Source organism: Tyto alba, unplaced genomic scaffold (genome assembly GCF_018691265.1).
Source record: "Tyto alba isolate M040663 unplaced genomic scaffold, T.alba_DEE_v4.0 Super-Scaffold_7, whole genome shotgun sequence".
Classification (NCBI taxonomy): Eukaryota; Metazoa; Chordata; class Aves; order Strigiformes; family Tytonidae; genus Tyto; species Tyto alba.
This window is the reverse complement of record NW_024881328.1, coordinates 11,946,652-11,973,900: the sequence shown is the minus strand read 5'-3', so window position 1 is coordinate 11,973,900 and position 27,249 is coordinate 11,946,652. Positions and strand designations below refer to the sequence as shown.

The following is a 27,249-nucleotide window of genomic DNA, read 5'->3' as shown; positions in this document are numbered from 1 at the left end:
TGGGGGCAAACTGACCCAGCATAGGTAGAAACACTATAAAGATGGTTTTAACTGTGTTGTCTGGTGAAAAGCAAGGTTTTTGAAAATAATGCCTGGATAAGCTGTCCCCATGAGATGACCAGCACCATGCAATAATAAAGCAGGAATGGCTTTGTTATGGTAGACAAGCATTTGAACAGTTGTCTTCTGAATAAAACATTATTCATGAATATTTGGAAGAAGGACCCGGGCTGCTTGCTGCTCTCCCAAGGCTGTCTGACATGAGCAACAGCAGGCTGTGCTAGTGCAGGAGCAGTTCCCAGCTCTGGAGGGAAGCATAACCCAGAAGCTGCTGAGACATCAGGTTGGAGGGCACCTTGCACTATGGACTCCCTTTTCCCTCAAGCCTCCCAGTTATGGGGAGGGAGCCCTATGATCCTCAGCCATGTGAAGGCTTTTGACCTGAAGTTTGGAAAATGAGGAACTCCTCCTGGAAAATTTGTTTCAGACACCATACCAATTTGCTCTCATAGATGTAGCTCCCCCCGTGCCACTGCTGTGGACTCGCAGGCCCCTGAAAGTTGGGTCAGCATGTTTGAAGGCATCATGGTATGATGGGACACTTCCAGCCACCGCATGTTATGTTTCTCTGAATTTACATTGACTTGCATAAGATTCCTTGCATTGGAGTTCTGTGTACAGTAACCACCACTGAAACCTTTATAATATTTATCTTCAAGTAATTGCTACTACACTTAGCAGCAGTCTCATTTAGCACATATGATGTATTTGCCTCTGGTGAAATAATTATATCATTGCAGTGGGGGGAAAAAAGAAAAATAAAAATATTTTCACTGGAGCAATGTATGCCCATTAATGTCTTTTCAGAATATGCCTAAAAAATTAGAAAGGCCCTTTTATTTTAAGTCCTTAGTGCTCTGCTGTTTCTGGGCATTACTGGTCCCAAGAACAAATACAGGCCAATGTATTTTGTGGTTTTAGGGTTTGATGAGAACCTGGATGTCCAGGGAGAGCTGATTCTTCAGGATTCCTTCCAAGTGTGGGATCCCAAGTCTCTCATTCGGAAAGGACGTGAGAGGCATTTGTTTCTCTTTGAAATCTCTTTGGTGTTTAGCAAAGAGATCAAAGATTCTTCAGGACACACAAAATATGTTTACAAGAACAAGTTACTGGTAGGTGTGGCTGCAAAGAAAATATCCTGCATGTTGTGTTTCTTGTAGGTAGAGGTGGAGTTTGGGGGATGGCTCACATCCCATGCTGGGTTGGGAATGCTCAGACAACCTGGCAGGGCTGGCTCTGGGCCCTGCAGGGCTCATCTGGAAGCCAAGCTCACAGTGAGTCTGGAGAGGTTAAAGATAATGAGATGTGAAGGGTGGGTGGGAAATGCAAGGAGTATCACTCAAGCCATTAACTTCCCTGCCATGTCCCACTGGTTTTCTGTTTCTTTTATCAGTGTGTAGCAAAGCAGATATAATCTCACTCCCCTATCCATCCCTGCCTCCCCCCTTCTCCCTACAAATGTAAAGTTTTCTGGACTCATGAGGCTTTATATATATGAAATCTCCCCTCATCTCTCCTCCCGCTAGACCTCAGAACTGGGAGTGACTGAACATGTTGAAGGAGATCCCTGTAAATTTGCTTTGTGGTCTGGACGAACACCATCCTCAGACAATAAAACAGTGCTGAAAGTAAGTCTTTTCTGCTTGTTTTCTTTCCCTTTAGAGCTGCTAGTTCAGACCTTGGGAGCACTAAATGAAAGGTCAGTTTCTTCCCTCCTCGTATTCTCTTAGCTTCCCTGTCTGTCAGTGGGGTCATGCCTGCATCCGCAGCAATTCAGCTCTAAGGCCTCAGTATGGATCAAGACAGTGCAGTTGCGCAGCCTTGCTGAAATTGCATCTCCTCTTGGAACCTGGGATGACACAGGGCACGTCTCAGGGTTCTTGGCTGGAAGGTGTAATTCTCTTAGTCCTTTGCCACAGGGCTTATTGACAATCAACCTATTCCTCAAACCTCCAGAGCTGACAGCCATTTCTGTCAAGTGAGTTTCTAACAAAGAATTGGTGTTATAGTTATTTTGTCTGAGGAAAGCCCAGCTGTGCACTGATAACCTATTTTCCTGCTACAGTGTGTGCTGTATCGGTAGCATTAAATATATTTATCCAGAGCTTAGCTGCTTTGCAGTTGCTTGCCAAGTAGGTCTGGTAAAAATACCCTCAGTTCTCCTGGGGTTACCAGGTACTCCAGCAGCTAAAACAATACAGAAGAGAGGAGAAACGGTTAATCGTGCATTTTCACCAGCCAACCACGATTCTTCCACATAGGAGGTGACATGCTGGGAATATGATAAAGTGTCTGTCTTTCTGCCTTGTGGAACTTTAGGCAACCAGTATTGAAACAAAACAGGAGTGGATCAAAAATATCCGGGAAGTCATTCAAGAAAGGATTATCCATCTGAAAGGAGCTCTTAAAGAACCAATTCAGCTCCCCAAGACACCAGCAAAGCAGCGAAACAACAGTAGAAGGTAACCTCAGTCATTCCATACAACGTGAAATCACTAGCGTTTTCTCAACCAAGAGAAGTGTAGTGTCTGTGGGCTTTTTACTGGGTTCACTTATTTTTTCTTAGTATAGTCAAAAGCAGTTTTCATCACCTTTGTTTTTTATATCTTGTCTTGGCAAAAGTAGCTAGAAAGCTTTTTTATGATATACATACAAAGGTCTTTTATTTTAGTACTCCAAAGTATTAGAGATAAATGAACAGTAAAAATTCTTCAGAGTCCAAGGTTATGTTTCTTTCCCAAAGCAGAATTTACTTTTTCATATTTGAATATTAACAGGATTTTTTTTAACTTGTTTGGCATTTTTAATTATTTGACAATAAGAATCACAGCTGGTCATGACTATATTACTACAGTGGAGAATCTGTGTTTCATCATCAAATACAAATTCATTTCAGCCTGTGAAGTAATATTAAATTTTTGTTGTCAACTTCTTTGAGTCCTGGATTAAATAGAAATTAGAAAGTTAATTGTTCTTTTGCTGTCGTGCTGGCATTTCCAAAAGCCACCTGTAATTTGAGCAGCTCCATTTCCTCATCAAGTTTTATAGCTCTCTTATTTCAGACTGTATTAAAGAGGCATCCAAAGCATGAATAACCGAGGTAACCCAGGAGACCTGTAGCAAGGCAGAGATCCAGACATTTCTTCCTGGGGACACGGACCAATACACGAGTTTTCTAGTACAGTACAGGGATCTTAATTTTTTATTTTCTTTGTCCTTAAATATGTATTTTGTCATATTTAAATGTTTATTTTGAAAGACCAGTAAATATTTTGAACTGTATACAGCAAAAGGGAAGAAAACACTCTCTGCTAGCGATTCATAAAGGCAGACTTGTAGCACTCTACACTGTCTTTATGTTTCTTTGTGTATAATTTTTATGGTTTAGTATTAAATTCCTGCAGATATGGTTCCTATGAGACAAGAGAAATAGCCTTTCCTTTAGTGTCATGCGTAGCCTGGTCTGAATGATTTTGGTTAAGTCAGAAATCTGACTGAAGGAAAATTTCTGCCTGACAACCTCACTACAGAGCTATTTCTGAACCCCAGATTCTTGTAGGCTGTAAATGTGCCAGAGATGGCCATCCTCTTTCCAGCAACAAACGTTGTGATTATATGCTAATCCCAACCCTATGGTTGAGGGTGGCATACTTTTAAATTGCAAGCTATATAACAATACGGGCTGCATCAGTGAGGTAATTTTAGCACAGTGCCAACTCTGGCATGCTAACTTGGCACTTCTCAAATCCACCTATAAAGCTGTGGACGTCCCAAGCTGGTGTGTTAAGTAACCATCGTTGTTTCCCTATTATGTCTTTTTCAGAGATGGAGTAGATGATGCAGACAGCCAAGGAGATGGTAGCAGTCAACCTGACACCATTTCCATTGCATCCAGGACATCACAGAACACAGTGGACAGCGATAAGGTAGGCCTGAAATGTAAAAAATACACTGCAGCTAATCATCCCCAGAAAAATATACATGAAGAGCAGAGTGGAAGTCAAACTAAGCAACTTGTCTTCTATTGAGTGAGTTGAAATTTGTATTCCCCTATGCTAGACTGTTAAAATCCAAACTGTTTCTAGGTGCTTGACAGTACTGATGTTTTACATGGTAACATCTCTGCTGCTGCAGCTTCTTTGTGGTTAATACACAAAGGCTGAACTAGCTCTGAAGAAACACAGCCCAGAGCAACCTTTTCTTCCCTAGTAGAACTTGCCCTGTGGGAGCCAGCTTCTGAATCAGCAAACAGTTGGTTATGTTCCATATTTGGCCTCTGAGCTAAAATCAGTAGTTTCTTGGAGGAAATACAGGTGCTTACACACCAATTAATACAGCAAAATTGGGATCCTGACTGGTATCTTGAGAGCCTGGGAGATGTACCCTTTACAGAGACTGATTCTGGATCCCTCTCTTTGTGGACATATGGTGGAGCATATGGATGGCCCCGAGGCACACTAAATTCTGTTGGAATGCTGCACACTGTCGGCATGTGCATACTCACCATTTTATTTATCAGACAATCCAAATCCAGACTCCTAGCTCCTAGGGAGCCTGACTTGAGTTTGTCACCCTGATACCTCCAACTGCATTCCTCAGATGAAATAGCAGTTGGTGGTAAGAGTAAATGGGGTGTTAGTAATAATTTGCCTTAGCTAAGCTGATGGGCTTTGTCGTATCCACTGAGAGAATGTCCATATTCTTTACATGTGTTGTTTTGAAATCGTCTAACTTGTAAAAAGATCAGTTCTGCAGTACCATTATGGGTTTATCTGTTTGTCAGGGCTTTAATTATGCTGCTAATTACACAAGAGTATATTAACAACATCAGAATTCAAGTTTATGGTTGTAAAGTTCACAACTAAGATTCAGTGCAGATGTTATTTTGAAAGCCGTACTCAGAAATATGAGTTAATTGCAAATATATTACCTTGGTAAGACCACCTGTTTTATATATGTTGAAGGCATGTTCCCATGCTTTTGCTTTTTTGGCCAATAATGTGCATTAGAAAAATATCAAACCTCACAATCCAAAGGCCACTGTAATGTATGCAAATACTTTGCCTGATGTTGAAGAAGTATTTTCTTATGTCTTTAATCTACATGAATGTGCCCTGCTTTTCCATGTTTTTCACATTTATCATTAGTAGAGTACTTTAGCTCATGCTTAATTTTAAGTATTTGCATAAGCTTTGCTTGTTTGCCCCAAGCCCATTGGCTCAGTCACATGAATTATGGTAGGCAGGCATGGTCCAGGTAAGATGCTCCATGTTGCATGCTGTAGCTGCATACAAGATCTGTAGTGCCAACAGCACAGGAAACTATCAGGCTGTACCCTGAATGACAGCCCATCACGGCAACAGTTGGCTTAAGGATGCAAGACTGGAAACAGTTACAGGAATTTCTATCCCAAGCCTTGTTTGAACTGAATGGCAAAAGTGTATGAGATAAATTGAGTACCAGATCGTACCAGGAAAAAATTGTTACCACCGGGGAAAGGCTAAACCAGCTCTAGGGTTGTGTCATGGTTTTTTACTTTTTTAAGGTGGGTAGGTTCACTGTGTGTTTGTGTGTCCTTATATAACATTTAATGAATAGAATATTCCAGGGTACACCTAAAGCTTAAATATACTTGTATGTGCTTTGTTGAATCTGAGCAACGAGTGCATCATCCTTAGATAGACAGTCTATGCTGAACAGCTTCCTTATTGTCACTGATGCTAATGTCAGCATACTGTAGAGGATTTAGCCCCCAGAGTGCTGTATTACTGTGTCTTGAGCTTCCCTCATTGCTTTATGGTTCTCAGTTTTTCTAAACCATGTTACCGAGATCAATGACAGATGGAGCTGGGTTGTCTTACTTCCCACTGAAGTGGCATGGACGCACACCTGTGTTCAGTCTCCCTTCAGGCATCTGTTCTTATACTGCTTGCACAAAGCCCTTAGGATGTGTTAGCATCTGCTGTGAGGGGACTCGGTGTTAGTAGATCCCAAAGCTGTGCAAAGACCCAAGACACAAGACTCCTAGTTGTGATGTTTTACCACATGGGAACAATTCATTATCAGTCCAAGTTATTTTACTCTCCAACTTTAAAGTGGGATTTTTTCCTCCAGTGTGTAGTTGAGTTTATCTTCTAGGATGGTCAGAGTGAATTTCATAGGAATGGGAAGATTTATCTTCTCACACAGGCTGGTACTGGGTTATGGGCACTGGAAGGCTGTACCATATCATGCTCTGTATTTAAGGTTTCTTGGCACAGATGATAGTGTGTGGTAAACACTGTGGCATACATGCTATAATTAACTCATGTGATACTGACAACAGCACCAATAGGTAATGTGTTCAGCAAATAGTGGTTTCCCTGCCTATTTAACTCCAGCGTAGTCTTCAGAGTTATTCCCAGGAGTTCAGATTCAGGCTCTGAGTTTTTTCACAGCTGTAGCCTCCATGGGTGACCTCTCTGCCCCAGTGAAATCTCCATCCAGAGGAGCCAGAAGAAAGAGTTCCTACCTTTAAAATGTCTGGCTGTTCACAGCAGCCTCATTTACAAACACAGGCAGAGACCTTTGCAGTGTGCCAGGATGGCAGCAGATTAATCCTGCACTGGGACCATCTATGTCTTAACTCAGTGCCAGAAACAATTCTCAAGTAACATTTAAGAGTTGATATTACTCTCTGAAGGCAAAAGAATTCAAATATTTCGCTGACACACTTTGTCCTTTCCCTAAATCTTGCTGTTACGCCCAAGGATTATCTAACACATTAGCTGAATGTTCAGAGAAGAATGCCAAACAACATTTTAGACAAAGAAAACCACAACCTCTCAAAGATTCCCAATTTCAAGTAGCACTTCTGCTTAATAACACTCCTTGTGCCTCAAGTCATATATATTTCTTTCAACCTATTTGTGAGCCAATTCCTTCTGCATTGTGAGTAGCGATTTCTGACTCCTCTCTCATCATGGCACAGCCCTAGAGCAATGCTTTACTTTTGCATTTCAAACTCCTAAAAAGGCAGAATGGTTTTTGTTGTTAAGTGGGAAAGAGATAACATTACTGTAAGTTCAGCAAGGGTTTTGCTTTCTCTCAAGACAGCTGAACCTAGCCATAACATTTATCAGGGGGATCACTTGGTGCAGAAGATAGAGCACTTGTCTGGGGGCCAGAAGACCTGAGTCCTAGTTGTGTTCTGTCATTCACGTGTTGGATGCCATCACAGATTACATCTGATGGCACATTGCACTTTTTTTTTTTTTTTGATTGGATTAGGAAATTGGGGGGGAGGCAGGAATTCTTGCAAACAATTTGTGCATTAATATTAGCATTGTCCTGTGTTGTCCCAACACAGGATACAGACCCAAATTCAGAACCATTTTTGTATATTAAAGGAAATTCACAGCCATCTATAGTAGCAGAATCTGCTTTGAAAATATTCTTAATTATATGCCTGACTCCAGAAGAGTTACTGTCATTAAACATTCAGGCTTTCCTGGCTGCAGGCAGTGATCAGGTGATTATATGAGACTCCTCAGATTAAAAAAAGAAAAAAAAAAAAAAAAAAAAAGTCCAAGTCTGTTTAAAAAAAAATAAAGAAGGGATTACTCCTGTCTTTTAAATTAAATATCTGTTTAAGTAGCTTCTTAAATCTGGATCTTAATCCTTAATATCTTTAATTTTGGGGGATTTTTCTCTCTCAAAAATACATAAAGCAATTATCCCTGGGCTCAAACAATTCATTTTCATTAAATATTATACAGTAGAAATGCAGACTTCAAGTAAAGTCTATAGGTCTGCACATTTATACAAAGAAAGAGAGAACATATAAAATGTTTATTTTTACATTTGCAATCTATGACTTTTTCTATATGAAATCTATAATCTAAAATATTTCATACACAGAAAAATAATTATTTGGATTTTCACTTGGTATTATATAAGTATTACATAGAGGGGGAAAAGTGAGTTAATGAACTGGACTCAGTGTTAAAGAATCAATAGATAATGAATACTACTACAGTAAATACAAATCCCATTGAGCATCCAAGTCAGGTCCTAGATAACCTACTACACAAAATTTCTTCATCCTTTTCCAAAAGGCAAGCTAGAAGGCTTTTGTTCTATACAGTAAGCTCTCTTCAGCATACTATCTAAGAACCTCTCCTTAGGGAGAAAACCTTCCCCTATACAATTCATGACAGGCAGGATTTCAGTCTTTGTATTTGGATTTAAAGCAGTGGGGAATTGCATAAAGAAAATGCTAGCATGCAGGACATTCTCATTTTTTAAGCCCATTGATCTATTGGCTTGTAAAACAGCTGTTTCTGGCGATACTGGTCTACCTTCTAATGCCTATTTTTTGTTGGCTTTTGCAGAATGCTGAGGAGAGCAGTTCTCATTTCTTCCTGTTGTTTTTGGATATGGAAAAAAGCCATGAAATGTGAACTGAAAAGTTTTTACTCTCTAAAAATAAATATACACTATATACTTTTATCTTTTCCATTAGATACTGGACTTGGCTCATCTTTTAGCAGTCATGAGACTGAGATCTTGACCTCTTCCATATCAGTGGTATTATATAAAATCTGGGAATAATCACTTCTCTAATTGGAGGTAAAGAGGGGAGATTTTAGAATTAAGTCTTGTTGGAACAAGTCACCTAGGGGAAGATTCTCTTTTCTTGAAAGGCTTCTAATCAACGTAAAATAGCTTGCTCCCTATGATATTGTTAATGAAGCAGAAGTTAGGATCTGATGCAGGAAGTACTGCTTCAGATTCTTCATTAGGAAGTATTCTCAGTTCCTTGGAAGTTTCCTTTCCAAGTAACACAGGTATGAGGAGTGCCTTGATCCCACACGTTCTTTCTTGAGGCTACTAATCATTTTGGGTTTGAATTCCATGAAGTTATACACCAGCATGCTACATGGTTTTCTGAATAGGTAGTATTTCTTTGAACTACTGCCTAGTGTTAACATGTGCTGATTAAAAAAAAAAAAACAACAAAACAAACAAAAAAAAAAACCAAAACAAAACAACAAACAAACAAATAAACAAAAAATTAGCAAAGGGAAATGCTCACTCATTCAATACTAAAGGAAACTTGTCCTGTTAGATACCCCACAAGGAGGACTTAAGGAAAATTACTGTTTATTAGATGCCACCATCAACATGTAAAATACAAAGGGGTCAATCATTGCTTCACAGCATAAATTAATCTGGAAATAATGTATTGAAATTAAAAGGCCTAAAACAAAAGTTGGAAAGCCAAAGATCCCACTCTGACTGGGCATCTTATAAAGAAATTAAGTATGTTAAGGGGAGCAGGAAGTTTACAAATACTCCCTTCTATGAAACTCTCTATCCCATCGGCTGGAGTTCAGCCACTTCCTTCCAGCAATGGGATCTGGAAACCTGACTACATCAAGTAGGGAGCTCCTGGTTGCTGATGGCTGGCATCGTTCCTAAATGTCACTGAAGAAAAAGTCTTCTCCCTCACACTACCATAAAGCTGACCTAACAGCCCAGCATAGCGTGTGCCCTGCTCTCCCCACCACAGGACAGGGATCCTGCAAATAAAAGGTGGGTTTCCACATGGCTTGTGTGGACACGATGAATGGAAGGGATGCTGTCCAGAGGGATCTGAACAGGCTTGAGAGGTGGGTCTGTGCAACAGGGCCAAGTGCAAGGTCCTGCCCCTGGGTCGGGGCAATCCCAAGCACAAATCCAGGCTGGGCGAGGAGTGGATGGAGAGCAGCTCTGGGGAAAAGGACTTGGGGGTGTTAGTGGATGGAGAACTGACTGTGAGCCAGCAATGTGCGCTCACAGCCCAGAGAGCCACCCGTGTGCTGGGCTGCATCCAGAGCAGTGTGGGCAGCAGGGCGAGGGAGGGGATTCTCTTCCTCTGCTCTGCTCTGGGGAGACCCCCCTGCAGTGTCGGGTCCAGCTCTGGGGCCTCCAACATAAGAAGGACGTGGATCTGTTCAAATAAGTCCAGAGGAGGCCATGAAGATGATGAGGGGGCTGGAGCAACTTCCTTATGAGGACAAGCTGAGAGAGTTGGGGGTGTTCAGCCTGGAGAAGAGAAGGCTCTGGGGAGACCTTATAGCGGCCTCCCAGTGCTTAAAGGGGGCTACAGGGAAGAATGGGAAGGACTCTTTATCAGGGAGGGTAGTGATAGGATGAGGGGTAACTGTTTTAAACTGAAAGAGGGTAGATTTAGATTAGATGTAAGAAATAAATTCTCTACTGTGAGGGTGGTAAGGCCCTGGCACAGGGTGCCAAGAGAAGCTGTGGCTTCTCCCTCCCTGGAAGGGTTCAAGACCATGTTGGACGGGGCTTTAAGCAACCTGGTCTAGTGGAAGCGTCCCTGCCCATGGCAGGAGGGTTGGAACTAGGTGATCTTGAAGGTCCCTTCCAACCAAAACCATTCTAGGATTCTGTGATGTGAAGGCATAGGCACTTTAGAGTAGGATCTAGTTGCAAATTTGTATTTACCTGTGAGCTCATCTCTCTAGACACTTGAAAGTGGAACTAGCCACCTGGAGCACACTAGCACTGAGATTTTGATCCTTGCTACTACCAGCATTGCATATCAGCTCTGTATGGATCATAAAGCTGATCCCACCAGAGATTTCTCTGGTTTGATACTAATAAAATTATTCTCTTCTGTGCTGTCAGACTGGCCTGGAATCAGAAGCAAGCCAAAGGCTTCTCTCAAAGGTGGAATGACATGGAAAAGCTCAATTAAAGAAATGAAAGCATTTACTACAAAATAAATACATATTAATAATCTTTCAATGAAAATCCCCTTGAAATCTTGAAATAAGAACATCAACCTAAGGAAAAAACATTTTAAAGGATTGATGTGAATATGAAACATTACCTTGTCAAATACGGAAAATGCAGACCTGGGATAAAAAAGAGAGATCACCATTTTCAGAGAGTGAATTAAAGGCACAGAGAAATTCAAAACAATACCATAAGGCAAATGCATGCATTCATTCTGCTAACGAAGAGCACTCTCACTAAGTCTGAACTGACAATTTAATTTCTACTTAGCTTCTCAGCAAGGAAACTGATATGCCATGCAGAATAAAAAACTATATAGCAGATCTCTATCTCTCTTCAATGCTATTAAAGTATTCTGTAGCTTTCAGTTATATACTTTACTTTCCTGAAGCATTTTTTTTCCTTTGAACCCCTGATACTAGGGTTTTCTAAATCATCTCTAGGCTCTTACATGATATTTACACAGCTAGGGATCCAAACCCTCTATCCCTCTGGCATTATTATGGCATGATGTGTGCATCCTGCGATCTGAGGTCTGTCCTTTCCCGTCTCTGCCAGTGAGTTCTGTATTGAGCCATGTGCAAGAGACACATTTTTACTGCAGCACTGGAGTAATTTCAAGGGACAAGAGCCTGCTGACCCTCAGCAGTGTTTGTGTATGGTCAAAACATGCGTCACTATGGACTGGAGTCTATGCAGTACTTGAGCAGTGGGACTGAACTTGGTATGAAGCACCCATGAGTGGAAAGTCAGTCCGCTAATGGTTAATGGCTGCTATAGTTTGTAGTTGATGTGAAGGAAGTTGGGAGGTATGATATAAACTCTGACTATGACAGACCTAAGGGAGGGCATGATCATGGGAATATGGAGTGGGTGGGTAGTAAAGCAGGTAGTGATTTAAATACAGAATCTGGAGTATTTCTTTAGAAATCTTCCTGTTTTCTGAAGTCCTGTGAAAGATGGTGTATATAGAGTTGTCTGCCATGTGAGGCTGGGCATTGACTTGAAGACATTTCTTCCTCCAGCCTATATATCTTACTCTCAGTAAATTACATTAGATTTAACAACTGTGAGTTTCAAAAGGGCAAAGGAAGGGATTGATTTAGTCTCATTTATGTAAGTATTGTTGTGGTTATTCTACACTGATCCTGTCCAGGCAAGTGATGTGCCAGAATTCAGTAGTGTACTGTCTGGAGTGCTGCTCCCCTATAGTGACTGGTGAATTATGGTACCACAAGTAAAATTAAATTTACGTAATAGAAAATGACTGCTGACTGTTAAGTGAATTTTTCCTGTGAAGATATGATAAAGAAACGAGAGTGAATTATGACCCTGGAGGATATATTTCTATTGCTTGGATGCTGCCTAACATTAGTGCAGTTGTCACACTGAGTTCTCACTGCCCTCACCTGTGGAAAAGGGAGAACATGATAGCTAGCAAAGGAAAATCTGACATAAAACATTTTGTCACCTTAATTAGCCTTCTTGAGTGCTCACTACTTATAGGTTGATAACTCTTTTTAAGATACTGTCATGTAGTACCAAAATGTTTATCTTATAAAGGAAATAAATTGTTCAGTCAGGAGCTAACACCTCTTTCTCTCTCTCTCTAATGGTAGTTTCTTAAAATTTCCTTAGACTTTAGGAGAAAGCCTCTCAATTCTTGCTCTGAATCTTGACTAGGACCCTTGTAAATTCAACTCTTCCCTGGGAAAAATATACAAATACATGTATCTTTTTTTTACTGTGAATGGTCCCTTGAAACTGAGGTCATTGAAGCGACACTTGGAGCTGATAAAATGACTCTTCTGTCTCTCTGCTGGCAATACCTTCTTTGATGGGAACTTGCCTTTCTAATCTTTCATGCTCAGTGATATTACTTCATCACTTTTTTTTTTTTTTTTTTTCTCTCTTTCCTAAGTATAGTAAGGACTTTTCCTTTGCTTCCTGTGTTTCTTATCAGGCATGCAGCACTGCCAGCATCATGAAATGTTCCAGCTTCTGAATTGCAGGACTGTACTCGCCTGTCTCCATTTGAGATTTTTCAGTCTTTTAGAATAAAACACATGAGGCTCTTGGAGTGAAATATAACACATTCAAACAGGCAAGATTTAAATTACATCTTTAGATTTATCAAATTAAGTCATCCCAGGACTGAAGTGCTACATGCACCTTATTTGACTTATTGTGCAAAGTTGCACGGACACTCACAGAAAGGTCTAAACCCCAGATGTGATCCAAATAGTTAAAACCGTCTCTTGCTCAGAGAGTCAGTGCTAGGCCTATGCTCTGCCTTGATATAACTTAATCTCTGGTTTGCGGACTTGGATGATAGGTCTCACACTGCCTTTTTTAGTCTGCACACTGGGCACTATGACTTGTAGCTTTACAGGAATTTACCCACCTGTCATCTACAAGCAGAGTCAGTTGACAGCTCTTTTATTTTTTTGGATTTATAATGCATGTGGCACAGGATCTCCAGCTCCTCAGTACAGGTATTAATATGGCATTGCCTACAACACAAATGTCCCAAGACAATTCTGGGGCCTTTGACCCCTTTTTCCTCTGAGAAATTTGAAAAAATGGACTTTGTTCTTCCCTGAATTGGAACCAGATTTCAAAACAAGGTTAAAATAATTCTTACCATCCTTAGTTTTCAGTCAGGCTTAATCCTGGCTTGAATTATGTGTTATCTGTCTTTTCTGGAACCCATTTCTAAATGTAACAAGTAGATGGTCAGGAGGTTTACCTCTGAGAAGTGACCTGTCAAGGGTACAAGTGCTGCTGAGAGTAGGGACATTTGCTTTCTGTTGTTGCCAGCAAGTATTTGTTGCAGCTTGGGCGGAGGCAGCAGTAAAGACAGGCTGTCTTGTTTCAAAGAGCTCTCTCAGAAAAGGTGTATGTATTATTTTGAAAGACAAAGTAAAACATGAACAGCTGCTTTTAAAATATGACACTTGTTGGGAGCACTTGCAAACTTCATAGTAATTACTCAGGAAACTTTCTCTAAAGTCCTAGCCACGTAATGGAGCCTTAGCCATTCCTTACTGTACTACACGGCTGGACAATTCCTCCTGCAGCTACCTGAAAGATGATGACAGTGGATGAATTTCACCAAAGGCCCCTTTTTTTATCCAGTATTTGAATTTTAGCAAGAAATTTCTCAAGAGATTTATTTTAGTGTTTCACACAAGCCTGGTTTCATCACTGTGAAAGTATAGCAAAACCAGAACAAAGGAAAGAAGGCACAAACTTTGCAATGGGTTCTTTCTTTCTCACCTCAAAGGACATTTAAAGTAATATGAATAGTGTCGTGTTTTTAATTATATGATATCAAAAAAGTTTTAATCCCAAAGTAATTGTTTCTAATGTGCCTAATGCACTCTGAAAGAAAACAAACAAACAAACAAGCTGCCTATGGGGAGTTCCTGCCTGTGGAGAGTTTGCTGACTGTGGGGCAGCCTGTGGCTTCATTTTGAAGAGGGTCCCAATACGAAGAGTGGCCCGAGTAACGACAATCACCCCGATGCAGCTACATGTCGTCCCCCTTTATTGCCCGAATCGCTTGGTTATATCCTTTGCACAGCAAGCACCCACTGTTCACGCGCCCCATACCACTGGATTAGTGGTCATAAGCAACTTATCACGCCCCCAGAGGGAAACTGTGATAGGCAAGCATCTTGCAGTTTGCTGCATACTTGTGCTTAGCTTAGCCAGATACATAGCTGAGAAAATTCCTCATTAACAGATACAGTTCCTCACAACACAGCCCTTCAAGGTCATCCTCATAACACAGGTGTTGTTAGCAGTCTGATCTCAGGCCTGGATTGTCCAAACCTTGCAACAAAATATCATGGCCATTCTCTGTCAGAAATTCTACTACATCATTTCATGAACAAAAATTAATGAATATCTGGAAATGTGGAACATTTGTAGTGTCCATGGAAATAGAAGTCATATTGTTCATTAGATAATATTCCTGGGAAATAGCTTCAGAGAAGACCTGCATGAAATTTGACATCCATCTTAAATATCTCAGCTGGTATTTCTGAAGGTGTTGTTGAACTTTAGTGGAACTTCTGCTCTCAAAATGTTTGTACACAATTGTGTCCCCAAAGGAAAGCCATTCCTCTGATGGTCTGTGAAGAAGAACTCATCAGCACTCACAGGTTGTGAGTCCTGATGTCCAGACCAGTGTAGAAGCAGCAGATATTTTCTTAATATCTCTTCCAGTTTTTTTCTTTGCCGCTATAAATAACTGCAGATGTGAATCCAGATTCAGCTGGGTGATCAGATGCTGAGAAGAGATATAACTGAAAGTCCCTGAAAGTGCAGTCCTAGGGGAAAAAATTCTTCAAAGATTTCTTTTCAGCATTTTCCTCCTGCATAGCTGGCAGTTACACCCAGGGCAGATAAAGTATGCTTTTATAAAGTGCATTCTCTTGTAAATTTTAATTTCTGTTGATATTCATTTCATAAAGAACATTTGTTACTTATTTTCATAGACACTTTTTTCTTTCATTTAGGAAATAAAGATCGGCATTCAGTATGCTTTCAGTCTAGTTCTTAGATCATTTCAATCTAATGCATCTTTTTGGTGGAAAATAAGTAAATCAGTAGCATTTGAAAATACAAGTCAAGTCCCTTTGATAAAACAAGTATACGGAACTCCTTCAGGCTGAAGCTCTCCTGAGAGCATTGTAGCTATGAATATCAAGGGTCAACCCATTCATATGAGGGTATCTAAATGTAATTTCTGTGACAGCACACTTGGTATCTCATTTCTATTCCTGCAAGCAGTATGAAAATCAGATTCTATACTAATGTGCGGATGAACACAGCTAAACGTCATCTTAGTTAATAGAACAAGTATCCTAAATTCACTGCAACTGTGTCATCTCTCAATTAGAAGACATTTCTGAAGAACATGTGATCCTGCTTTGACAAGATGGCTGTAGCTTTAAAGTGTACAGGAATAGGATGTGGAATGCTGCCCTTGTAAAGATGGTTGAAACTCAGATGTGGACTACACTATACCATTAAATGACAGGAAATAAATCCTGCTCCAGATCAATTATAAATCTATATTACTAAAGAAAAAAATAAAAGATGTTTTGATGCCTGCTGTGAAGAAGGAGGATGTTTTAGTTATGAGGATATTTAGGTGAATCAGTTTGATAAAAACAAAAGAGAATAAGAAGGAAGGAAGTGCAGTAAAATCCCTATCTTTCTTTCAAAGACATCGCCAACCCCAGTGATTTTAAAATAGAAGGATTCAAATAAATTATTGATTTGCACAGAAGAATTAAAGGACATTCTGGTTTTCAGCTCTAAAGAGAGACCAGCTGTTGTTTGACTTTTATAAATGTGCTGATTTTCAAGGAATCAGATGTCAAAGATTTGTTGGCATTTATGTTACATTAGAAGCTGAGTTGGTCTTCCAATGGCAGAGGAGCTTCTAGATCTGAATTGCTCTTTGACTGAATGGGAAGCAGTTAAAATTGATTCATGTTAGTCAAAAATAGTATTTTTTTCCATCAAGATTCTCTCTGTAATGGTTAGACAAATATACATATATTAAGAGATCAAGTGGCTGAGTTCCTTTTTCCTCTGAATATATGCTAATGAGAGTGCAAGCTGAAGTCTAAGTCATTAAAGGCTATTCCCTCATTATTGCTTATCAAAATTAACATACAGTGACCTGTAAATTATTCACTAATTCCTTCCCTTTCTCCGCATGAACAATTCCTTTTCACTTCTGTTCTTGCACTTCTCACAGAGCATAGAATGACAGTACTGGGCTATGATACTGGTGAGATGATTCCTTGGGCTGCCCTCAGACATACTTGCTTTGTCACATCTAATGAGAGCACACTGGCACTGGCTGAGACCTACAGTCTGAAAGGTCCAAGCACCACTTTGTAAATAAGCCTGCTCAAGACAAAATATTCCTGGCTTAGCGTCATGCTGGTTTTGCAAATTTGTCTGTTGATAGAGGGAACAAATGGGTTAACTAAAAGTGGATAGATTATACGCTCCCTTCAAAATGAGGACATAAATAGAATAGGAAGTGTCCATCAGTATTCTGGGGTTGTCTCTGTAGACATTCTTGGGCCAGGCACTAGATTGTTTAAACTGATAGGCTTGGAAAGAAAGGAGCAGGCAGGATTCAGAACTTGTTTCAAATAAGAGTATTTTATTATTTTTTTAATTCATCTCAAATTCTATCTTCCATGTTGTCAGTAAGTAAGAAGCTGTTCATCATCTAAACCTGATCATTCTCCTTCTGTTCTTCAAAGCACTTGAGTTCATATTTATTTATCCTGTACTGTTGTTTTGAGTTGTTTCTGAGGTTTCATTCTGGTGATTACAGCGTGTTTGTTTGATTTGGCTGTACAATATTAAATATATCCCTCTGGAGGAACAATATGTTTTCTTGTTGGCATAGATTTTTTTTTTCCTTTTAGGATTCATCATTTCTGTGTGGTTAATGCTTATTAGCAGTAAAGTGCCAGGTTTGTTCAAGAAACTTAGAAAACATTGGAACAGCATGATTCCAGCTATAAAGGTCATATAGGGATAACACAGAATAACTGTCTAGAAAGGAAGGAAAGTTTAAGTGACATCAGAAATTAGTGTTAAGAACAGGTCTTTGAGCAACACTTTAAAGTTCATTGATCAAGGACATTAGAGGACACTGGGGATCATCCAGGTTCAAAGTTAGTATTAGCAAGAGGTTTGATATTGGAAACAAAACTGTGTGTGAAAGAGGGGGACAAAGGGAAACAGTTGCCTTTTTCTTCATATAGGGGATCAAGTCAGGAAAACATAGATCACAAATGGTATAAGTACACCTTTAATTCAGGAGTGGAGGTTGTACTTGTGTGCAGTAGCACTTAGGCAGGCATTCAGAAGTTCTGCTGAAGGGTCCTTTCTTTCATCCAGTGTATATGTATATTTTCATGCGGCAGCCATTGCCTTCTTGGATCTAGTCTGAGTTATACAACCAGTTGTTGATGCTACTGTGTGCTGGTGGCCTTGTCCAGATTTGTCTGACTCCTGGTGTGCTGAATTTATCACTTCCTGGGGATTCAACAAGACTGCTTTTCTCCCTCCAGAGCTGATCAGTTCTTGGGAAAATTTCACAGCCTACCATCTCAGCTCAGTCTTTTACTCTCTTCAGCTTGCTGTCTGCTGGTAACTGTTTCTCCATCCAAACCTCTATATAAAACCTATATAAAACTCATGCACATATTCTCATGTGGAAGAGGCTTTTATGGCATGGCCTCATAAAAGGTGCAATGCCAGATTATGGGCAAAAGGGAGCAGACAGACAGTGAGTTAATTGATTTTAACTCTTTGAGCAAGGCCACATCTATTTCAGTTTTTGTGTGTCTTGCCTAGTCGAGTTCAGCTGTGAGCATGGAGGACCACAAAGCATCACAAGAACATAGACACTGGACTGGGAGGCAAGAGAAGGAAGCAGAGGAACATGGAGGGCAAGCCACAGGGCAGCACAGAGCTGGGCAGGCAGCTGAGGGAGGTGAGAGCTTTCGTGAGGAATGGTTAGATGTGAGGGAACCAGAGGAAAAGGTCACACCACACAATGCATCATTATTTTGTTTTCTCTTTCCCCTTAGATCCCAGTGAAAGTTTGCCTCTTCTCACCTCTAGGTCAAATAGGGAAGAAAAGGCTTTAATTTATGGGGAGGACTATTCTGGTTGCTTCTGCTAGTCCACAAACTCACAGTCTTTTCAGTGATCTGAGACAGTGTTTATTCTGCAGCCAAGTATTTTTGCTGCAGGGATGCCTCAGGAGGCACCTCCCTGCCTTGGAGTCAGCATTCTTCCTACCTTGTAAACCGCACACATGCCTTGCTACTGGCAACCTACAGCTGAGAGACAGACATCCAAAGCTTACCCCAAGCCCCAGTTTCCAGAATCACAGCGCTGCTGCTATCCAGACCAACTTTATTTTTCTGTTTGGATCTTGCATTAATTTAAAACCCACCAACAATCAAATCAAACTCACCCTCCTCAAATGTGTGTGGGCGAGAAACAGAGGGGTGTGAAACGTATGGCGCAACTCCACAACCCCTCTTCTCTCTGGGTTCATTTTTCCTGACACTATAGCATCACTTCCTGACTGTACTTGCAAATAAACAATTATTGAAAGCGCATGGCTGGACCACACATGCATATTTTCCACTCTCGTGGAGAAAAGCTGTGTGTTGGCTGGTGATTATTTATTTCCACAAGAGGCGGTTGGGTTTGTTGTCGTGTCTTTAGGGCACCATCTCTTGAGGTACTGAGCCTTCTCAGCTTGCAGAGTCTGCAGGAAGAATTGAGGGTGGGAACCAGCTGTGCCCCACAGGTCTCAGGCCTCCATTGACATTATTACTTCTAAAAGTTTTCCACTGTTGATATTTACTGCATGATCCTGAGGAGTCAATAGAAAAGGACAGCAGGGTCTCTACCCAAGGGAAGGAACACTTTCCTTAACCAAACCATGTGATGTTCCTTTAAAATTGGAATTGGAGTTGCTAAACCATCAGTTAGAAGTATGACATTTATAGAGAGAGAAGAAAGTAAATTGAAACACGCACAGAGAAACTTTTGCTTTCTGGCTTGCTACAGATAATGCAGTGAAAGCTGGTTTTCATATGAATATAACTCATTCTCCTTAGAAAGCTAAAGGGCCACATTCTGTATCTGCTGCTACACGTAAAATGGGAAAAGTGTCATTCAGCTGGCTGGTCTTTGCCTTCACAGCTAGGCACTGCACACCACAGAGAATCCTCCACTGTGCAGGCTGCCAGCGTGAGCTGGGGTGCTTGAAAGGCTGACAGCACCCTGCCTCTGCTACCTGCATACCTCCTCAGCAGCAGACCCAGCCAGGGGACACCTTCCCCCCAGGTTTGTACTAGCTTAAACAGCTGCTGACTCCAAGGTACAGGTTAGGGGCTGAGGGTTGTGGTTCGTGAATCATCTTCTGGCTTTTGTTGCAATGGCTGAGCACACTAGGACTGCATCCCCTCTCCCTCTGTGGCTGAAATGTAAGAGAGGTGTGAACCCGGCCTTCAGGGGCTGTTTCTGTGGGTTGTCTTTTGAAATCTCTGAGGTTTCATATTCTCTCATAGGTCCTGGTCTCAGGGCTACATGCAGTTATTTTGCAGAAACTCTCTTCCAGCCCTAAAGTTTTGCTGCCCTCCCCGGCAACTGAACCTTCGGTACCTTTTGACTCTATGAAACCTCTGCCCTTCAAGCTTTCTAGGAGAGAAAATTGAGGTCTGAGAAAGGACTTTAAAAATCAACCCTTTCTCCAGTTCACCGAGTTGCTCCTTTATGACCTTCTCTTTGTGTGATGTCTATGTGTTATTTATGAGCACTTGGCCACTCGTTTTCACAAAGAAGATAACATTGTTGAAGCTGAAATGCAATTAGTTATGTGGTACTGCAAAGAGGGAGAAAGGGGACTATGAGAGCTGTTGCACTGGGTTCAGCAGCTGCTAGGGTCAGAGATGCAAGGCAGAAAAGATAAGTCATTTGAAGAAATAGAAAGGAAACAGGATGAAATGTAAGTCAGGTTTGTTTCACCAGGTCAAGGAAACTGCCTTACTGTGCACCAGGTGAATATCTGGCTCTGAGCATCTCATAGCTCCATGCCACATCCAGCCCTTCAATAAACCACTGGCTGCTCACGGTTTTGTTTCAGTAGTAGCAGGATTTGCCTCTAGCCTTTGAACAAAACACTTTCCCAGTGAGGGGGGGGGAGATAAACTAGTAAGAATAGTTCATTAAGAGTTGGTCTAAAGTGGATGTCTTCTAAACAAACATACAACTTACTTTCCATCTGATGGTTCTCAGTCCTTGGTTGCTGTGAGAAAGAGCAGCACTGCTGCATTTCAGGAGATCCAGGATGTGCCTCCCAGGGTGCAGATCTGAAAGGTGGCTACTTGCATCCATGAAGCTGGCATTTTTGTAGATAGGAGTAATATAGTAATGGCTAAAAATGATCCTGATGAATGAGGGCTTTCCTTTGCATTTCTTAATGTTGTATCTGATAAATTCCCCAAAGAATTCTTCTGGACATCCTATCCCTATGTAAAGTGGCTTAATAGGATAAGTGCTTTATAAAGCAGCTCTGTAATATTTTAGTTGTCTTCTTTCATTTCAGTAACAAGCATAAGGGAAGCTAATGTCCCAGTACACAGGGATTTGCAGTCACCATTAATGGAGATAATTCCCCTCATGGGAAACAATATAAAGTACCATTACAAGAGCTAGAACACCTTTCTAGCTTTTCTTAATCACAACAGATTGGGTCTCTTGCTAAATTTCTTTGTGCTATAGAGAAGAAAATAAATCTAGCAAAGAGAAGTGATCTAAAATCCTTAATATAAACTCTTGATGGGGGATGATAAAGGAGTGATTTTGAGTGTCCCAAAGAAGCATCTATAAGATTGAGGAAAATGAAATAAAATCATGGCAGCTATTAGCAGTCTAGTGAGTTTTAAATGAGTCCTGATGACAGAATTAGGAAGAGTTTTTACCTTTCTTCACATTATAATCACTAACAGGAGAGGTCCCACTTGCTGTTTGTTTTATTTTGATGGAATATCCTGGTTTAGCAAATATGCAGACAAACTTCAAAAGAGCAACTGACTTCAATTGCACGGAATGTCCATCTTGTAATATGTATTCATAGATCGCAGTCATTTTATGGCTGAGAAAAGCAGGTCACAGAGCAATGATGTGATTTGCCAGAGCTCACACTGCTGCCCGAGCACAAAGAGAAGTTCTGTTACAGTCCCACTTCATGCCGAATCCGCTGAGCACCCTTTCTTATGGGAAATGAATGGACAGCACTTGTTCACAGGTTTTCGTGACATCTTTATGGTGGTACCATTCAAAATGTCATTTGAGTGAGTGCATCTTGTCTTCCCCACCTTCAGTTTGGTCTGAACTAGTGGGCCAAATGTACCTGTTTTCATTATTCAGACTCTAGTTAGGCCAAACCTTCACAGAGAGGGTTTGCATTTCTGTTTTGAGAGAGAAATTTGGCCTATTTGGGGAAGGGCTAGATAGCCACCTCATCCAGAAACAAATTATCTGCTCAAGGAGTGTTAGTGTCCATGTGTTTAGGATCCATTAAAAGCTAGAGGTGACCCACAAAATTATTTCTGGATCCAACTGCTTATTTTCCCAATACCATAGTCATTCCAGGCTGGAATTTCAACTCAGCAATTTTGTTAAGCATCTTATTTTAGTGACAAATATGATTAATTTAGTTTAAAGCCTAACTTTATTAAGGAGTGATTCAGCTTTCTGTAACTGGGCCTGGGCAGCTATGGAAGCATCTAGCAGCAAGGTTAAGCCAGGAGGAGAGAGTGTTCCTACTGTATCTTGAGCAACTGATGGGAGGCTTGACATCCCATGCCAGTGACACAAGTGACCCATACAGAAGAAATTAGAAATAGATTTTCTACTTTGCTTTCTTGGAGGAAGGGCAATGAACAGTGAATCAGACTGTGTTTAAGATAGTCAATGATAGACAGTAGACTGTGAGGGTTTTTTTAAATCCATGTTGAAGTTTTTCATCAAGACAGAATTTCACATGAAATTTCTTGCCTTATTGCTTGAGGCAGAGCTGAAGTCGTGCTTTTACCTGCATTTACCTGTGTGAAGAGCAAATCACTTTAGCTGTCAGGTTTGTAGAGGCTGCCAGCCACCATCACTCCACCAGGAAGGCTGAGAGAGAATCAGTTGCCATGTCCTACTTTTTTTTTCCAGATATTTTATGTTCTTAAGAAAGCACTGGACAAGGCTTGGTTTGACACTTTCTAGATTTAACCATAAGTCTATAAGTGTAGCAAGAACCTTGTTTTGTTCCGGGAAGCATTTTTGAGTTGGGAAAAAAAAACCTCTCTGGGGCTGAATGCCAGGTTACAAATGAAATGTGCTGTAAGAACGAGAACATTCAAAGGAAGGAAAAACCTTTAAAAAGCCGATTTAATGTTATTTATTCTTTCTTTTCAAAATGCAGAAGCAGCCTGTGGTGCTCAGGAGCTCGTAGAATCTGTTTTTCATGTCTTTAAAATATACAGCAGTGGTGATTAATACATTGGGGTTTTTTTAAATGAAGTGAATCTTGGAACTGGATTTGAACATTTTCTGAAAACTCTTTTATTTAAATGCTTTCTTATTTATGATGCCATGCTTGGAATGTTATACACAGCTTTATCTGACTATTAGCTCCTACAACAAGACGGATTTTAGGATTAAATAAATTGTGAGCATTCCTTTTAAATTGCTGGAGCCAAAAGAGTTAGGAGTGTTGGATTATCCAGCTGCAGCCATTCCCCCTGCACAGCCCAATAGCATGTCATAGGGGCTGCAGTGACTGGGCAGGAGGGAAGAAGTCACTGGAAGCAGCAATTGGATGTGGAGCTTGTATTGCACATCCTCTACTCCTCACTTGGGTGGGTGGCCAAACAGTTTCACAAGCAGAAGGCAAAGAGAGGGAATGGTAGCCTTGATTCAGCACAATATAAACTCTGTGTAGAGCATATATTCATTGACCTTTGAAGTCAGTCAGATTTGAACCTTTTGTGCTTTGTTTGCTAACTTGTGGTTGGTATGCCAAGTTACCTTTTTTCAGGTTAGAGGCAGCATTATGAGCTGGTGTAATGTGCTAATGCAAGTGGTTATTGCAGGAGCTGTTTGAGGAGTGGCATGTTTCTCTTGTGTGACTGGTCACAGTTATCTTTTTGGTGCAGAAAAATAGGTGTTTTTTCATTGACTGCAATATAGTAAATACAGAACTCACTCATGTAAGTGTAGCCTAAAAGTGTACATATGATCTGTCTGGATTCAGCTGCCCATCACACCTGTGTGTTCCCACCTCCACTTTTAGAAACCAGTTAGGAGACCAGGACAAACCCTGTCCCTTTTAAGCATGTGGGGGCTAACTCTAGTGGGACCTGAATTTGCCTCCCCTCTCAAGCAGGTTATTGCTTTAAACCTTTACACTTGAAACTGGAGAGTTTTATGAGCCTGATATTGTCTTTGAGCCAACACTAATCTTTTAGTCAAGCAAGGAAGAGTCATGTTTTTAGATCCAAAGAATAAACATTTCCTTCCTGCTGTCACACCTGTTTCCATTGAAGAATGTTAACTACATAGAGAGTTGCTGCCATTTACAGTCAGGTTTTCCTTGGAACAAGTTGTCTTCTGTATACTCCTCTCCAGCTTCCGATAAAGTGTGTTCTTGGGTGATTAAGTCTTAGGCAAACAACCTCTTGACTGAGTAATCATTCCTTTACTTGATCTCTCATATTCATGTGTTATTCTCCTGTCTCCTGCAAACTGTGCAACAATTTACACCATCTTCATTTTTTTGAAGGAAAAAATGAAATTTCCTAATTTTCGTTTCTCCATACATCTTGAATGTAAGATTCAACATCTTTGTTGCCAGGGACTTTGTTCACTGATGCTGATTAGTCAATGAAGTGCTTTAGTCCCACTATCTAGTTTTAACTTCACTCAGTGATTTGACTGGATGAAATGACTGGTGCAGTTACTCGAGTCAGAATTACTTGGTTGTACTTTCAGGCAGGAATTTTTTTGTCACAAAGTGTAATCAGACAAAAATATACAATTTATCTTATTTTATTGACTTCAAATATGAGAGAAATCAATGTTGACTTAAATGTCGTTGTTGAGTAAGGCTTTTCTGTTATTGGGAAAGAAAAAGGAACAGGAGGGAGGACAGTAAATAATGAGTTGCTCAGTTCCACAGAAATATCAAGAGATGTGAGTTTTAGTAAGATAGAACTAGCAGAAGGAGGGGAAGGTATCAGGTGAACCTGTCCCTTACATCAGTGGATACATTGGGCTTGTTTCAGCAAAATGGGCAATGGTAATAAATTATACTGTGACTTTCTGGTCTCTTCTGTAGACTTGAACAGTAATATGATTGTTTTGTCTGAGATCACCTGTAAAATGGACAGCATAGAGTACTTGTGTCAGTCCTTTGGACTGACCACCATGGTTGGTATTTTGCAAAGATCAGAAACACTGTCAGGCACTGCAACTGGGTAGAAAGAGGTGGGAATGAGGAATAGTGCCTAAAGAACAAAAGGTGGGGAGCAGGAGAATGGGAACAGCAATAAAGCCTAGAGGCTGATATGGGGAGAAAAAAGCAGGGTGTGAGGGCATGTGGAACAGCTCCAAGCAGTGGGTGGGGGTCTCTGACAGAGCAGAGGGGTGGGCAAAGCCCCACCAGATCCAAAGCCCTCTGGGAGGCTGGCTGTGCCACGGTGGCCAAATCTGTCTTGTTTCCCTGAGAGGAGCCTGGTGAGAGCAACCCATGGCAAGGGGCCCAGTGTGATTTGGTTGTCTGGCTGCAGCTAAAGAGGAATCTGACACCCTCCAAAGATACCAGGGAGCCCGCTGGATGAGACTCCTTCACTAGAAATGAGACAGTATAATATAAAGATGTGTTTTGTGCTCTTGTGCTAATGTCTTTCACAAAAGAGTAGGAGAAATGGTTGGAATACTGTCTTTTGGAGTAGGCTCATGGCAAGCAAATTACAGACCATGAGTAATGAATGCATTTGACAGTAGAGCTTTTGATTTTACAGCACATTCATAACACCTTGGAGCACATAGTACCTTGTTAAACCAATCAACATACGCTAAAACTGCTAAAGCATGAACAGCTATTAATCACATGCCAAACTGTCCAAGATCATGCTTTGTTATTACTGCAGAGGCAGCTAAGAGTAGATTGGGAAAGAAGCATCTTTAAATGTCTAAATGCACAGTTGGTTACAGTAAAGCCAAAGAAAACTGAATCAGAAATTGATACAATAAAAGAAGCCATCATACCATAGACTGTCTTGCCTCATAGGCAGTGGAAGAGCTGTAGTAGTGTATAAGTGGAAGTTGTTTATCCTGCTTATCCAGGAATAAGAATGAAACAACAAATAAAGACCACGAATTAACAATGGATTAAATCCAGTTCTTGAAAGTAATGCCAGTTAGCACCTGTTTATAGAAAATAAAATTAAACTAGGTTAATATTTTTTAATGAGGTTATAATTCAGCTAATAGAGGAAATAGTGTCTCAGTGACAGACTTGTGGGCATTTGATTTGGGCCATGTGATATTTTTACTAACAAAGCAGAACAATAGAAAATAAACATGGCATGTATTAAATGGATTGAAACCTGGCTAGCTGACAGATATAAATAGAATTATTATAGGGCAGGCAAGTTTGTAGAGAAATCCTGAAGAGATTTGCCCTTACCCTTGTGACAGGAGAAAGTTTTTAACTTAATTTCCTAAGAAAACGAGGCTTTCTTTCATGTTTTCCACATCTGTTTGTGCTCTGCCCTCTAATAACTTTTGTATCCATTGGAAAAATTTCAAGCAAATTGACAGAAGCTTCTGATCTCAAAAATAATTTATATGGAAATCAGCATAAGGATAGGCAGAGAGACTGAGAAAGTGCTCTAATTAGGAGAAATGCAGTAATATGAACACATGTATTTATGGACACGCACATTACTAGAGAATCCACGTGGCTGAAAGACCTCATAGATTCTTGACCCTCAGAAAAAGCTTCCACTGTAGCTGGAGACTTGACCACACAGCCCAGATCTGTGGGGAACTGACTTGCACTGGTTCTGCTCCATGGGGACTACTAGTTATCTGTGAGAAGCTGAAAAAATAAAAGCATGCCACTAATGCCTGAAGCTGGGTGAGCAGTCAGGAGCAAAAAGAACAGCCTGCTGATCCAAATGGCTTGGTAAGCTTGGTGTAGATAAACAGGACAAACCCTAATACATGCAGATCTCATCATGGAGGGAAGAATATCAGCCACTCTTGGTAGGCAGAGGGGTTAGCAATGGTGTTGAGGAGACTGGTGGTTTCACCAAAGTTGTGGTGGCTTTTGCCTTGCTAGAAATGTGCTAATCCAAACCGCATGTTTCTTGCAAAAAAAATAAGCATTAGTTCAAATGCAAGTTTGTACTCGATCTCATGAAAAGGTGACTGACACTATCCCAGTTTCCAAGACACAGAAGGGATATAGGAGAGTGAAGCAGTCCAAGTTAAACATTGGAAAAGAAGGAGATCTGGAATTAAAACCAAGATCATCTATGTCTCAGGCAGTGGCCCTCTGCTAGGTTATTTTAGCTTCCATATCTGTATGTTCCCATCTTTAAGTGGCAAACCAATCCATGTGAACATAAAAAATCCACCTTCCTTATATAAAAGTTTGTAAGAGCTTGGGACACTCAGCACGCGTGAGACATAATTATGCTCTGCTCTGTTGCTAACTCTTTAAGGTTTTAATTATTTTGAAAACACATCTGTAAAAGCATATACAAGAGCAAC

The 27,249-nt window shown here is 40.6% G+C and overlaps 1 protein-coding gene across 11 annotated transcripts in view; it reads left to right on the top strand.

Annotated features, from left to right (window-relative positions):
- Positions 1-27,249, top strand: part of KALRN (kalirin RhoGEF kinase) — a 523,685-nt gene that overhangs the window by 378,097 nt on the left and 118,339 nt on the right. For all 11 annotated transcript variants that reach the window (XM_042784358.1, XM_042784355.1, XM_042784351.1 and 8 more), the window contains exons 30-33: positions 982-1,172; positions 1,587-1,688; positions 2,380-2,522; positions 3,884-3,986. In XM_042784358.1, the coding sequence (XP_042640292.1) occupies positions 982-1,172; positions 1,587-1,688; positions 2,380-2,522; positions 3,884-3,986 (539 nt within the window). The remainder of the gene's footprint in view (positions 1-981; positions 1,173-1,586; positions 1,689-2,379; positions 2,523-3,883; positions 3,987-27,249) is intronic.